Source organism: Musca vetustissima, unplaced genomic scaffold, assembly GCF_032173495.1.
Source record: "Musca vetustissima isolate MV318-11 ecotype Yass unplaced genomic scaffold, APGP_CSIRO_Mvet_v1 utg20800, whole genome shotgun sequence".
Classification (NCBI taxonomy): Eukaryota; Metazoa; Arthropoda; class Insecta; order Diptera; family Muscidae; genus Musca; species Musca vetustissima.
The window spans coordinates 80,382-96,814 of NW_026888277.1; the positions used below are offsets into that span (position 1 = coordinate 80,382).

The following is a 16,433-nucleotide window of genomic DNA, read 5'->3' on the forward strand; positions in this document are numbered from 1 at the left end:
TTGGGGTTCTTGAGCGCGTTTATCAAAAGAATTTGCTGCAATTTGGTATTTTGTAGTCGTATATGGAAAAAAATCTCCCTACCAAAAATGTTTAATATTCGCCCCTCTTTGTGGTAGTCTCCATATAACCCCCTTTTTATACGCTTCACCACACTGTGGCACAGGGTATTATGTCTTTATGCATATGTTTGTAACATGCAAAAGGAAACGAGATAGACACATGGTTCCTTTTGAGAATAGGCATAGAATCACTTTTTAAGTTGATTTATACATGTCCGTCCGTCTGTCCATGTTAAATTGTAAACAAAGTATAGGTCGCATTTATTATCCAAATTGGATGAAATTTGGCACAGCTAGTCTATTTGGCCCAAGGACGAACTCTATTGAAATTGGGGAAAATCGGTTCAGATTTAGATATAGCTCCCATATATATGTTCGACCTATTTAATATAAATGGTTCACCAAAGTCCCAATATATCTTTCGATTTTCTACGAAATTTGGCATAGCGTACTGACTTGAGTCTAGAATGATTTTTGTAAAATTTCGTGAAAATCGTTTCAGATTTAGATATAGCTCCCATATATATGTTCGACCGATTTAATGTAAATGGTGTACCAAAGTCCCTATATATTTTCGCCAGATTTAATGTAGATGGTGTACCAACGTCCCTATATGTCTTTCGATTTAGAAGAAATTTGGCATAGCGTACTGAACTAAGTCTAGAATAATGTGTGTTAAGTTTCGTGAAAATCAGTTCAGATTTAGATATAGCTCCCATATATGTTTGCCCGATATAATATTAATTTTGCACGAAATTTGATATGGCGTACTGAATTGAGTCTAGAATGATGTGTGTAAAGTTTCTGAAAATTGTCCTATTTTAAGACCCAAAGTTAGGCAGATTGCCACACAATTTTGCACCAGGTACTAAAGTCTGTGTAACATAACATGTGTCAAGTTTTGCTGAAACCAGTTCGGATTTATCTTGCACAACGTACCTAAAATAGTTTAGCCAAGGGTGTGCCAAGTTTTGTTGAAATCCGTCCAAATTTAGTTGTATCTAAATTAGTTTATGATCTAAGTCGATTCACATTTAGATAAAAGCCACATATTTTATTTCATCCAATTTCATGATAATCGCTCTTCTGTTAGGATGCATCTTTTAAATACACCAATAGTGGTGAAGGGTATCATATAGTCGGCCCCGTCCAACTTTACTACTTTCCTTACTGGTTTATATTAAAATAGTTATCTGATTTGTTCCGCGTTTTGAGTTTGGTTCTAAGACTCTGTTGTAATCATTTCACCTGCGGATGATAGCGAGATAAAAAATTAGAAAGTAAGGTTCGATAATGAACTATAGCCGCATTTAGACCTAGTCTCTGTGTGGAGGTCCCAGAAGGAGTGGACCAATTTTCCCCGTCTTCGAATTTGAACTAAATTTGGAGAAATAATAAGAGGGGTAAAGTTTAGGTGAAATTTTCTGAAACGGATTTGGTCCAAAGAAACATGGGGTCTAGAACCACATTGAGGCACATTTTCACCGTGTTAAAGTATATATACCCTCATTAGCCATAATGCTGAGGGTATAATTATCCATTATAAATAAATTTTAAATAAATTTCTGAAATTTGTATTAAGGTTTACATAATTCGTTTTTAGAAATGTTGGTATAGGTCCACTTTTTGGTATGTTCCCTATATTTTCATTTCTAGTACCTGTTAGAGGGTATCCAAAGTTCGAACTTAACGCTTTTTCACTTGTTCTTCTTAGCATAAGTACTAATTTAAGGACTACAAATGTAGATACTGCAGAAATAAAAACTGCATCATCAAAAACGTCGGGTGAGTGACCCAGAAAAATCATCCGCAAAAAAGGACAGACAAATTTTTGACATTTTGAAAGTATGCTTGATTTTGAATAATGCTTGATTTTTCCTATTTATGTAAAGATCAGTTAAATTTCAAAATGTTCACACAATTAGAGGAGTTTTCCCATTCTAAAATTTAATTATTTCAGTATGACTCGACATAATTCAAGATTTTGTAACTATTTTATTCCACAGTCAAAACTTGACCAAGTAAAATAACCATCAATCTCATACAAAAATAAAAATAATCGTTTTGCTCGCAAAAAGAAAGTATTTTATACATATAAATGGGTGTTAGTTCACGTTCTATTTGTCTCATACTACTCATACTGTAACTACAAAACTATTTAAGTTCACTTGAAACACAAAATAAACATACATACATTTATATATGCTTAGAAAATTCAAACCAAAATTGTTATTTATTTTCATAAAATAAATTAACTGCCTACTAGGAAATTGCAATTTTTATTCCTCCCAACCACATGGAGTAAATGGTGCGATTCTTAATTCGTGATTATTTATGCTAATCGAAAATAACTAACGAACGCATGTGGCCATGCATCTCCAGTGGAGCGTTACCCGTTGAGTAGTTGGCGGAATTTTGGAATCGTTTACTCCGCACAAAAGAACAAACATGCGAATGATTTATTATTACCTTATATGGTGTTAACTTTCTAACAATTGTTAGATTTTAATTGAGATAAATTACATCTGAACCATGCATTTAGATGCAAAAAGGAGTCAGTCGAATACACAACCACCCCATACAAGGAATTAGAAAAAGAAGAAAATTTCAAGTAATCATTAACGATGAATATCTTGTATTTGTTTTTTCTTTTTAGTTTGCAAATTTCGTAAATATGATTGTCCGATTATCCGTTGCTTCGATTACTGCTAGGCCATTGTGGAAATGCGTTCCGTTACTTTTTAACATTATTTTCAATATTCTCCTGCTTACCAATGCATCGGTGATTGGTGAACATGAATTAGCAATTCTATACTGTCCATACATGGTGTGTGCACGTAATATTTTGCTGATCATCTTCATCGTCGCCCCATGCCTGGGAGTATCTTCAATTTTCATCATTGATGTCAAGTGACTTAACAAAATGGGGGAAAACAGTTTTCTATCCCGTAGGCGAAATAGTACCTCTGTTGTATGTCATATAATGTGTCATCATCTTTCAAAATGGAAATTTTAAGGAAAATGCTTGTAACTTTTAAAGTGATGGATAAAGTATATGAAGCTAAGGTTTTCATTGCTGCATAAGCGTAGGTATGGAAAATTTTAAATTTTATAACGTCTTTTATCTGGCTATCAAAGTTTTGTTTATCGTTCATAAAAGTGCGGTTTCGACTTTGCATTATCAGTTTGGTTAAAAGATGTGATGTGCGGTGTTTGATTTCAAATTAACATACGCGCATTGTTTTTTCTTAATTTCAGGCTTTAAGACAATTGGGTAAAAAATCGTCTGTATTATTTCCAAACCTAAATAAAGTAGAAACGCCATTCCGCTCATAATGGTCATGTGACATAATTGGGATTTTCTTTCAAATACGAATCATCTAAAATACTGCTCGGCGTTTTTAGAAATATGCCCGAAACAAAACAGGAATGAACCCAATACGTTTTATTGCGATGGATTACTATACCCTATTTATTATATTAAATACCCCTGTATAAATTCTATGTCAATTTATGCATGTCCGTCTGTTGAAATCACGATAGAGATCGCAATATTTAAGACAGAAACTATGTCATGAAAGTATATAAACCCCACCTGCAACGCGGTACGATATGTTTAGATGTCAAGTATTTTTTATTCAATTTATCCATTATGCCAGCATCAATCATTTATCCCAGTTAATATATTTTCACATCCCTTCATGCGCAAAAGTGTTACGAAAATTAATGAATCAAAAAATTACAATATTGTGTGAGTATTTTTTTTTTAAAAATAACGGAACGATACATTCCGTAGCGTAGCTACCTAGCATGGGCCCTGGGTCAGTGGGCATAATTTATGTGCCGTTCTCCAATAAAATGTCCGTCCGTCTCTCCATCCATTTGTTTATCAATCAACAAATAGCCAACCAGCAGCCCGTCAGGCTGGCAGACAGGCCGGTTGGTATGTTATGTATCCAACCCAATATCGATTGCTAAAGTCTGAACATGCATTTAATTAAAATAAATTGTTAAACATTAAGCAGCGAGTGTAAATATTATGATATGAAATAATATTCAGTGCATTTTTGATTTATTGCAGCAATTATTGTTGGCATTAGTTAGAGAGTGGACGGCTACGCAAAAACAGAGAAAAAACAACACACCAGCAGATAAATACATAATACAACAAAAAAGAACAGACACACACACATGACAAAATAAAAATCAATAAGTACCTCCAACCAAACAACCGACAATACAGTCAGTCAGTGAACCGATCAACAAACGGCCTTTGCCAAACCGAACAAAATAATGAAACAAGCTGCCAGCAGAACCTGAGAGAGAATGAAAATTAAATACCAGAAGACAAAATAGAAACGACAACATGTAATTTAATGCATTTTCGCTGTCCACAACGCCTTTCATGGAAGAAATACGGCCAAGAAGTTGGTGATCCGACTTCATATGAACATTACAACATGTGCAACAGCAACGGCAACAACAATGTACCACGAAGTTGTCCCATCTGCGCCTGCGCCATTGCTCAAACTTAGCAGCCAAGTCACACTGGTAGCCATAGTCACACTGGAACTGTTGCTGCCTACCAAACTCTACCCTCCATCCGATTTAAATTAAAGCACTTTAACTAAAGTGTTGTTACGTTAATTATGCGTAAATATTGCCTTCATTGTGTTAAATACAAACAAGAACGACCACAACAAAATATAGCTGTCTGACTGTCAGTCAATGTGCCTGTTTGTCGGTCAGTTTATTTGTTTGTAAACGTCAATTGTTTAACAAGTCAAAGTAAACGTTGTTGGCAACATGTTGACAGGTCTGTCGGAATCTAAGACTGTTGGTCGTTATGCAAATTGATATAAGTTCAAATTATTTTTTGGCGAAGAAAAGAATAAAAAATTCATAAAGTAGCACAAACAATTAAGGGGGAAATTGAAGTCAAAATTTCACTTCAAAACTTAATGAGACATTCTTGACAAGTGAGAGATTCAAATTAAGTAAAAATTAAGGAATTGACTTTTCGAAAATAATCGGTTCATAACAGACGCTTAATTTTTTTATGTTTATACCGCGCTTTCTGTGCTAGGCTAAGAACTTTCCGAACTACCCTCGTACTGCTGACTAGGCTTAAAAACGTTCCCAAAAGATTGGGGGATTACGTTGTATAGGGACTACCCCGAAACAATGATCAATATTGAAAATTGTCCGTAGAGATATTTTCTGCTAAATGAGAATCGCTAATATAAAATTAAAATAAATACTGTTGAAACCCGTATCCAAGAACTTCAAAATACCGAATATTGGGGGTACCGTTGTGTGGATGCAAACCCAAAAAGTGAACCGATGTCTAAGCTCAATATTTAATATTGCTGGCCCCACCGTGATTTCATCAGACGGACATGGCTAACTTGGCATTTTGATATTGAATACCACAAACGAAGTAATTATTTTTCATTTCAAACGTTACTTATGCTTTATTGCTTTTTATGTAGTATGCGATTTATTTAATTAAATAAAAAATCCAAACTGGATTTAATTGAATTGATATGGCATAAGCCCAATACCACAGATACATATTATGTATAATACCGACAGCAAAAGAACAAAAAAATGAAAACACAAATATTATATATTAATTTAAATTGACTTTGCTGAAAAAAATAATTATTACTATTCTGAGAGCAGCAGCCAGCGTAGAATTATGTGGTTTCAATTGATTTTCAGAGGCATTAATTTAGATAATTATTTATTAATGCTAAATTAAATTAATTGCAAATAAAAGATTATAATATACAATTAATGAACGTGTAATATTCAATTAGGAAACAACAATTATGCGGTAGTGTGGTTATGAAATATAACCTCTTAAAATTTATTATGTTTATTTGCAAGTTAAATTTGAACAAAAAAAAATATATTTATATTGGTTCGAATCTATATATTGATGTTACAAGTTGAAGTTAAAAGTTTGTTGACTTTAAGAATTCAAGCGATAACATTGGAAATATTTCCTACATACTTTAATTGTACCATGCATGTATGTGTAAGATCTAATAGGAGACAAAAGGAAGTACCCGCACTTTCTTGTATGGGTAAATTTTGAGTTAATGGTGCAATCCTCTATAATTATTCTCTTTACCAGATTTTATGTTGTATAAAAAATTCTTACACAGTCTGACTGATAAGGGTGAGTCAATTGAAAACTTAAAACACATTTTTTGCGAAATCGATTTTTTTGATTTATGCCGGTCTTGCAGCACAAAGCCAGAACTGACAAGAATGAATGATTACACGTTAGACGTGAATGACATAGAAGTCTTTCAGGAAAATATTATAAAAGACAATATTTCTGTGATAAGAAATTCTTATATGATATATTTAGAATATATGCATTTGCCAGAAAAAGTACAAATTCAACTTAAAAATTTTAAATCAAAAAATATACAGCCTTCTAAGTTTTAGTGTTCACACTGTGGTACAGGGTATTATGTCTTTGTGCAAATGTTTGTAACATGCAAAAGGAAACGAGATAGACACATGGTTTCTTTTGAGAATATGCATAGAATCACTTTTTAAATCGATTAATGCATGTCTGTCCATGTTAAATTGTAACCAAAGTACAGATCGCATTTTTGATTCGAATTGGATGAAATTTGGCACAGTTCATTTATTTCGCCCAAGGATGATTTAGTTATAGCTCCCATATATATTTTCGTCCGATTTAAGGTAAATGGTGCACCAAGGTACCTATATATTCTTCGATTTGCATGAAATTTGGCATAGCATACTGAATTGAGTCAAGAATGATTTGTGGTAAGTTTCGGAAAAATCGTTTCAGATTTCGATATAGCTCCCACATATATATTTTTGTCCAATTTTACATAAATAGTGCACCAAACTCCTAATGTTTGTCCGATTAACATGAAATTTTGGGCAACATATCAAATTAAGATATGAATGACGTATGTCATAGCTTCCATATGTATTTCGAACGGATGTCTGGTTGAATAGCGTACTGAATAGCGTGTATTTATTTTGCTATAAATCGTTTTCCATAAATTTGTCCCATAGTACTCAGACGACTCTAAATATATCCGAATGAAATTAAATTTATCATATTTTGCAGTATGTTCAGTCAAAGGAACATTGGCATGTAATTATGTATAAGGATACATATGTACAATATACCTAAGTGGTGAAGGGTATCATATAGTTGGCCCTGTCCGAAACTACAACTTTCCTTACTGGTTTAAACAATGATTTTTTGAAGGTTGTATCTGCTTTAACTACATGTCCAATAGTAGCATATACACTTAAGCCTGTGAGTGACCTGTTGTATGCTATAGAGAATGAAGATAGTTAGAGGAAGTCATCTTCAGACTTGGTTTCTCTAATCTTTCTGGAATTCCATCTTGTGCTAGGTTCAGTTGCTGTGTATATTGCTTTAGATTGTGCTTTAACTGATCCATGCTGATCCATTGTGAACCTCCTCCGTATTTAACCGTTGAAACAAGTTTTTTTATTTAGCACAGTTTCACTATTTCGATAAATTTTTCCTAAAATGCCATATAACGGTACCCCCAATACTCGGAATTGGCTATAATTTGATTTTTTGGGTTCTCATTGAATAACACATATCCGTACCAAAAATTATTAATATTGACCTACGTTTCAGGATAGCCCCAATATAAAGGTACACTTTAGGATTCGACATTCTAAGGATTTTGGACAGGTTTTCCAACAAAACTGACTGTTATTTACTTTGGGATCACCTTGAACAACACATATCCGTACCAAAAATTATTAATATTGACCCATAATATGTTATTTTGGGTTCTCACAAGAAATATCAATATTGATCGCCATTTTATAATAGATATTAGATATTTTGAGAATTTCAATCATATTATTCTCATGTTTCGGCATGTTCAAATTCCTAACATAAATTTTCTCCTAGGAGCCCCCATTATTTTAAGATATTTTGATTGTCATCCTCATGGTGGAGGGTATAAAAAGTTTTACCCGGCCGAACATATCGTTTTTTTTTTTGCTATTTTGGGCACGGTATATTCTTTAATTTGTTTGTGTTGTTTGAAAGGTACTCTTAGGATTTCGCTGGTTTTGGATGCTGTAATTCTGGAATCTTCTTTAACGCAAAGATTTTCCTAAATTGTGTATCTTTAGGATGATTCCCGCAAATCAGCACAAAATTCTTTAGTTTTGGGACTCATCTCGATTTGTAATTCGAAGAAAATTATTTAAACTCTTTAACGTAATAGAATTGACGTGGGGTTCTCCAAAATGAATATGTACGACTAATTTTTCTGGTAGCATAAGGTTGCTAAACTGGAGAACTTTCCAATTTAATACTATAATTTTTATAATGCGTTATACTAGAATATATTTCAATAATAGTGGCAATTAACTATATATCATCACAGGGTCTCTTAAAAAACGCTATATACACTACATATCGACGCCTCCGAACCATAGTATGCTAAGTCTGAAAAGTGAGTTTTTCAGTAGAAGCTTTCAAAGTATGGAAGTTTCTTTAATCGTACATTCCATGCTAAGCACATTTTTGCTTATAACATTGGTTTGGATTGGGTGATGATTACCAAATTTTCAGTGAATGCAAATTAAAGACCGTAGTATCTAAAAACGCAAAGAACTTTAAAACATGTTAAGTCGACTTAGCATACTATGGTTCAGAGGCGTCGATATATCAAAACACACATCATACAAGTGTAACGCTCATATTTTTAATTGATTTTCGTTTAAAAGAAAAATCGACAGAAGGAAATATCTCAATCAAATGATGGCAACCATGTTGTTTGTAGTTTTTTTTTTCATTTCAATTGAACTCAATAATGTTCAATATTTATACAGCTACACAAATGCCGCTTCAGTTCTTTGGTGTAATTCTTCTCCCTACACATAAAAATAAATATTCCATAAATGCAGAAACGTAAACAAATCGACAAATGCATATTTGCTACATACACACACACTAAATGTACTTGAATACACAGAATATGTTGTAAACACATAAATGTGTGAGTATGTATAATTGTCGGAAATGTAAGAAACCCCGCCAAGTTTTATTGGCGTCCATAAACTGTGTCTGTCGTTTTGGTTCGCATGTGAGGTTGGAAATATTTACGACCGACATAATACCATTGCATTTTTAGTTAGCTGCTGCTGCTACTTTCGTTTTATGTTCAAGAATTTAATACGATTTTATGAATATCATCAGTTGTTTGGTGTTAACCGATTAAATTCGAACGAAACGTTTTAATTGCAATTCGATGACGCGCATGGATTGCCTATGATTTTCTAACCTGACGAATAATTACCACATGAGGACCATGGCTACAGAACCTGCATTGCCTCCTGATAAGATGGGCATGTGGTTTTTGTATATCAGTGTACAAGAAAGTGTTATTTTTGGATCTCGAAAAAAATATAACAGCATTTTTCAGATTTGGAGAATATTTTTCCAGGTCATCTAAATGGAAATATTAAATTAACTACTGTGGGTCGTTGCAATCACAATTTAGTTCAATGACTGACATATTGATAAAGATACTAAGAGCTGAGTAATGCAGTAAAATGTGTATTGGTCGACGTAGAAGAGTTAAAGCTCCAAAATATGTATATGACTTTCTTATAAATAGTAATCTCTTCCTTTGAAAATGTACAATAACAACAGAAAATGTTTTTCTTGTCGTTAGAATTTTCTAACTAGTTTCCTGAAGAAGATGAAAAAAGACCAACGAAACGTTGAGTTAAAATCAAATAAATTAGTTGTATTTATTCCATTAAAGTATTGACGAATCAGCCCGGTAAAAACACCTTAAAATTAATTATAAATTTTACATTCTGTTAAAAATGTCTTTGACGTTGTATACATTTATTTCTATAAAACAAAATATAAACATGGTTAAAAAGTTTTTAGAAAAAGTTGTCGGACTACGTTCATTTTTTTCTTCTACAAAATTATGCCGGCATTAAGTCGGAATTTTCAGTCAGAGCATCCAAGATAATTCCCTACAGAAAATTGTAATTCCAAAAGTTATTGGAATCTAAGTTGTAAAAAATCCCTAATCGAAATGATTTTTTAGTTTAAATATTAAATAATCAAATGCTATAACTATGAAGAAAACTAAATTTTAAATTCAAATTAAAGATGATAGTTCCAATAGACTTCGGATACAAAATTAATCTTAACATGGGAATTTTCGAAGATAAAACATGACGATATGTTCTACGCCCCTTTGTGTTTGAATGAACACTTGACGGCTTGTTGAAGCCGTCATGTAGTAATCATGCCTAAATGCTGATGTGTAATTACTTCACCCCATACTCTAATAAATATTTCTCAACGTTACATATTTATATTTACAAACTTTAGAACATATGCGGAGGCCTTTAATGAAGTTTAATATCATTAACACCATGCTAATGAGTTGAGGGAGAACATTAAAGACGTACACACTGAATATAACCTAGAAGTAAAAAAATGTCTGTCAGTACGTGCATAATGAACATGCTGGGAAATAAAATTGAAAATTCTGAACATTTGTCAGAAGTAGTGATTATGAAGTATAGCTTTAATAGATATATAATTTGGTTCGATTTCATGTGTATGATTCACCAATAATTCTAAGTCTATTTGATCGGCATACAACCAAATTCTGCCTTGAGTCGATTTAAATCTGGGATATCATGAATCCTATGTTTCATGTATTAATTCCTACGACATTTGAAAAAATTGGACATTTTACCACGTCTTCACAATACGATTTTAAGAGGTAATAGGTCAAGTTCGACGATTAGTCAATGTTTCCGCATAGGTACTTATGCTAACAAAACGTGTAGGTTTTTCAAAGTTGTAAACGTCACATACCTTAATAAAATGTAATAAATGTATCAAAGATCATTTATATAAATACATTTACCAAATAAAGTTATTTTCAAGAATATGTAAATTTTTTTACATTTATACGATTATTCAGCTTGACAATAACCCCCAAACATACCAAAGATTGGTTGTCCAAGATTGGTTGTGAGAGTAAGAAATTAGGGTTTTGTCTAACATAATCATCAGATCTTTGCCCTATAGAAAAATGTTTGGATTATCATGGATTTCAAAATCAAAAGAGTTTCACAAACAAACAGAATTAGCCTCTTCCCACAGGTTCAGGAAGCAAGGAATAGTATACCCTAGGATCAAATTGAGCATTTTATTGATGTAATGCCTCGTAGGTGCTGCCGTAATGAAAAATAATGGTCATGCTGTCGATTTCTAGCAAAAGTTGCTAAAGAAAAGAAAAAATAAAAAGTTGGTTTAGTTTTGACCAAGCAACAATTGGGCCAATTTAATTTTCCATAGAATATTTTTTATTTCAAAATAAATTTTGAGTTTATTTATTTCTTTAACTTTATTTTTAAAAAATGTTCAGGCCATTTATTCATTTTGCAATTTCAGTTGATTTATTTTTGGTCACCAATGTATATCCGCCACTGTTTCACCACAACTTGTGGCCAAATATAGGTCACATGCGAAAAGTGAATTTATCGGTTTATTATTTTTGGTACCTTCTTAAAAAAGATAAGAATCATTTTAAGAGAATCATATATGGTCCACGCATTGCTTACCTTAGTATTTCAATTTAACATGCATTTCGTGCAAATATAGACTATACAGATCCAAGTTAGGGTAGCCTCCATTTAACGGTACCCACACTTATTTAGAATTATTGAGATTTTGGACAGGCATTTCAAACAAATTAACCAAATTTGTTTAGCTGGGTAGAAAGTATTACTACCAAAAGCAATAAATATTGGTAATTAATTTAATGTATCCCCCATATAAGGTCTTTCCATATATCCTATTTCCATCTCGTTTGTTCAAGGCTCTAGCATAAACTGACTGTCTGTAGTTTGGTATTTCGTTTTCTACTAAATGTTCGGTCTGCCCAAACTTAACGATATTACTTGTTGTAAAGCAACTAACACCACTTTTTTGAAATTTGGAACAAGGAATTCGGATGAACCCTATCGAGTTTGTCAAAAATTCGTTCAGATTAATTTACATTTCTAAATCTATCCGTTTGCCAGAAAATATTGCACAGGACAATCAGTTGGTATAAAAATGTATATATTATATATAAATTTCAAACGATTTCTTCCAAATTGTGCTACGTGCTCCAAATCAGTTGAATTTGCATATAGGTCCCATATAAACTTTTGTTCGATTTCGCGAAGGAATATCCTAGTTCATTTCAATAATTGACAAAAACTCCAGTAAAGAAGATAATTTGTTTCCTTCAGATGGGTGCAGATATTGTTCCCATGCCCAAGTTAGAAAATTCGATCTACCCCGATTTTGATCCTTTCTTACAGGTTACTGCAATCGTTTCCAGTTTGATTTTATGTCTGAAGAGAATGGAAAAAATTGTTTCTGTAGCCTTTTTGGGTTAGGTAGATTCTCTATATACGCATTTTCATTATTTTTGCATAAATTGCAATAACATGCATTCACATCCGCTTCCTCAATATTTAACGCTTTTAAACCAATATTATTGTTTCTAATATTTGGAAATTTGAGATATAATAACATACATATATAAATATTCAAAATTCATACTTTTTACAAATAATTAATAAGTTACTCCAGGAATTGCACATAATGTTATGTGTCACCAAGAAAACCCCCAACCATTTTCCATCGTGTTGAAAACGCCTGACTTGAAAGAGAATCACTGCTTGCATCTAGACTAAAGAACGACTATACTCACAGCAATGTGAATCTCTTATGTCAAAAAACCCCAAGAGAACTCAGATGATAACGAGAATATTTGCCATGCAATGACGTTATAAAATTGGAATATTCAATGAAACTTCAGTCAGTCTGTATACATACGATAAAGAGTACGGCAACAATCCGGTTTTGAAAGTAACGCGAGTCGAGAAAATCGCAAATAAACACAAAATGGCAATATACAGCCTGAAAAAGAAATGCAATTCTGGCGTTTGTAAAGCATGGATATTTTGTAAGAAATTTTTGTATTTTGCAAAAAAAAAAAACAATTATAAAATTTACAAGTGAATATACTCGTACATATACCTACATTCATCTAATAATTGTTTGTGGTTGTTTTCGTTTTTAGCTCTAATTGTGATGACATGTCTTCACTTGGCTGCTGCTCAGTGTAGTTCCCCAGAATGCATTGAACGCTTAAATTCCTTTGATAACAATAAGCAAAAAGATAGAGAAGACAAAAAACCCATACGGGCAACGAGCACAACCCCTGCCCCTGTACGCATACATTTTCCCGATGAAATGCAAAATGTCAAAATACCATCGGAGCGTTTTGACGTCAAGCTGTATCAGTTTATGGCAAATCCGGCAAGGGGCAAAAATCTGTGTATTTCCCCACTCTCTGTACAGGTGTTGTTAACATTTCTTTCGACCGTCGCCGAAGGCAAGCTGTATGACGAACTTATACAACTTTTGAATTTGCCCACAAATCAAACATTGGTGGCTCAAACCTACCAAAAGTTAACCAAGTTACCTACGGACACAAACGATTCGAACACAATCATTCTGGGCAATAAACTCTACTATGATGAACGCTATGGTTTTCTGCGCCGAAATGTTCGAAATGAGGCTCAACGTATCTACGCCACTGATCTGGAATCTGTCGACTTTCTAATGCCCTCGAAGGCAGCCGACAAAATTAATTCTTGGGTTGCAGATAAAACACACCATCTCATCGAGAACATTGTTACCTCGGATACGTTTAGAGCGAACACCATGGCGCTGTTAGTTAACACTGTTTACTTCAAAAGCGAATGGGACAATAAGTTTGCGGTGTACGATACAGCGATGCGTCCATTTTTTCTGAACGCTCGAACACAGATAGAAGTTGAGACCATGTACATGGAGGATATATTCCGTTATGGTGATTTTGAGCAACTAGGAGCCACAGTTTTGGAATTACCTTATAAACTTGATGACTTCACTATGATGATAATATTGCCAAAGAATATTGAAGGTTTGACCGAGGTCGAAAGACGTCTATCGGATATAACTTTGAAATTGATTTCATATCGTTTGGAGCGGCGACAAGTTATTGTAAAAATACCGAAATTTAATATTGAATTTGAAGACGATATGATTCCAATATTACAACAAGTAAGTAGTTATTTTGCATATAGACATTCTTTAAAAGACAAATTTAAACATGACAATCTAAAAAAATTTAAAAATGACAATACATTGGCACGAACTCTATCGAAATTTCAATAGACAGATGAACATGCCTAAATAACAAAAGTTATACATGATCCACCTTATTGTGTGGGTTCTGAAAAATTATTCCTATTCAATTTAAAATGACATTCTAAATGCATAATAGCCCTTATCTATAATTTATTTGTGAAATATTTAGGTTTTAGTCATTCAAATTGTAAAATATTGGTCTTATTTTCGCAGAATCAGACAATGGCATGTGGTATTCTTTTAAATATCAATATTGTTGAAAGAAATGCCAACTTTTGTTGTTTTATAACAACAAACCATAGGGGAATCCCATATATAATTTCATAAGAAACATGGAAAGGGAATACCATAATATGTACGCCAATTTGTAAACAATTTCTAAAGGCAAAACTAAAAAAAAAACACATTCAATTAGCGCGAAAATCATTTCGTGTCGTATACAAATAATAATTCGGCTTAAAAATAAACAAGGGAAATGAGAAAGGCCGCGCCGAACATGTGATACCCTCCACCAGAGGTATACTGACAGCTATGTGTAATGAAGGTTCGAATTATGCTACAACGAATGAGGTTGGGAAGTGTGACTACAACCTGCGATGTATTGTAGAATAGATGCGAACTACGTTTTCCACGTACGTACTTTGAAACTACTGACGAACAGAAATTCTAAATTCCAGTTTCTTTTGATGGCAAAGGTTTCCAAAAAATTACACCATAGGATGATGACATTTATTTGCAATGAAGCTTCTCACCCCCACAAGGTAGTGTAACTTCGGATAATGTGGACCACCATTTTCTTTTTTTGATATTGTGGGTATACCAACGGTAAAAAATGTAAACAAATTGTTTTCACGACATAGTAGATTTGCCGTCTAAATATATTCCAGGTCAAACATTATAAATATTTGACTATAAAAATTTTATTTCATTATATTTAAAAAAACTCATAACTGCGAATTAAAACAACATGGCGGGAAATGTGGACCAGTATGTGCGGGTAATGTGGACCAGTAAGTTAAAAGGTAGGTTGTGCATTGGTTGTCATCAATTTTTATTTATTTCAATATTGGATAACAATGAATGTAAAAATATATGGGTATGAACCCATATATTTTTTAAAATAGCCCCCATTTGCGGTATTTTGATGATCCTAGCTTCAATATCCAACCGAAGCAGCTGTAATTTCGCATATCGAGTTTTCAGAGGATAGAACACCTCCTCATTGAAATGTTTTTAATATGGGACCAAGATTGGAACTTATCCCCATGAAAATGTTCCGTTTTTTATAGTGGTCCACATTACCCGACTTTGAATTGTGTGGTACCGGATGAGGGCTACCCTGAAACTTGGGTCAATATTGGGTCATTTTTGGTATGGACATATGTTATTCTTATAGAAACTAAAATATCAAATAACAGCAATTTCGGTTGGAAAACGTGTCCAAAATCCCCTGCTACCCTGAAACTTGGGTCAGTGTTAATAATATTTGATACTGAAATATGATATGCTATGAGAACCCAAAATACCAAATTACAGCCAATTCAGTTGAAAGACGTGTTGAAATCCCCAAAATACCGAGTTTTGGTGAGTACCGTTATATGGTTGGCTACACCAAATTTATAATTTTTAGAGACATTGGTACACAATTTAGAACATTTATACGGGAGCAATATATATATATTTCATCCGTACAAAACGCAACATTCCATGCAACTTTTCTAATAAATCGCACAATCCTAGGATTTTTGGTGCAGTCACATGAAATCGGACGTATATACAGGATATAAACATTGATACCTAAATAATAGTTGAAAGCTACGATTCGTGCTACTCTGCCACTATTGCTTTAAGTTGTATCCCCCTCTAATCCCACAGTGGCTAAGAGTCCATATTATGATACTTTTATGTTGAACTTTTCCAATTTTTTTTTTTTATAAAAATGTTTTTGTTTCCATCAAATGTATAGTTCTCATTAAATATGTATATTTAACCTATCAACATATTACTTTATAGTTGGGTCTACGTTCTCTCTTTAATCGCGATTCTCGGATTAACATATTTAAACATGAATCGAATCCATTGA

At 33.1% G+C, this 16,433-nt stretch overlaps 1 protein-coding gene across 1 annotated transcript; it reads left to right on the forward strand.

Annotated features, from left to right (window-relative positions):
- Nucleotides 1-13,057: 13,057 nt before the first annotated feature.
- On the forward strand, nucleotides 13,058-16,430 carry LOC133336125 (serine protease inhibitor 42Dd-like; the record flags this gene model as incomplete). The annotated part of the gene is made up of 3 exons (XM_061544423.1): nucleotides 13,058-13,118; nucleotides 13,236-14,263; nucleotides 16,364-16,430. Coding segments are annotated over exons 1-3 (1,156 nt in total), but the record flags the coding sequence as incomplete, so codon positions are not given.
- Nucleotides 16,431-16,433: the final 3 nt, after the last annotated feature.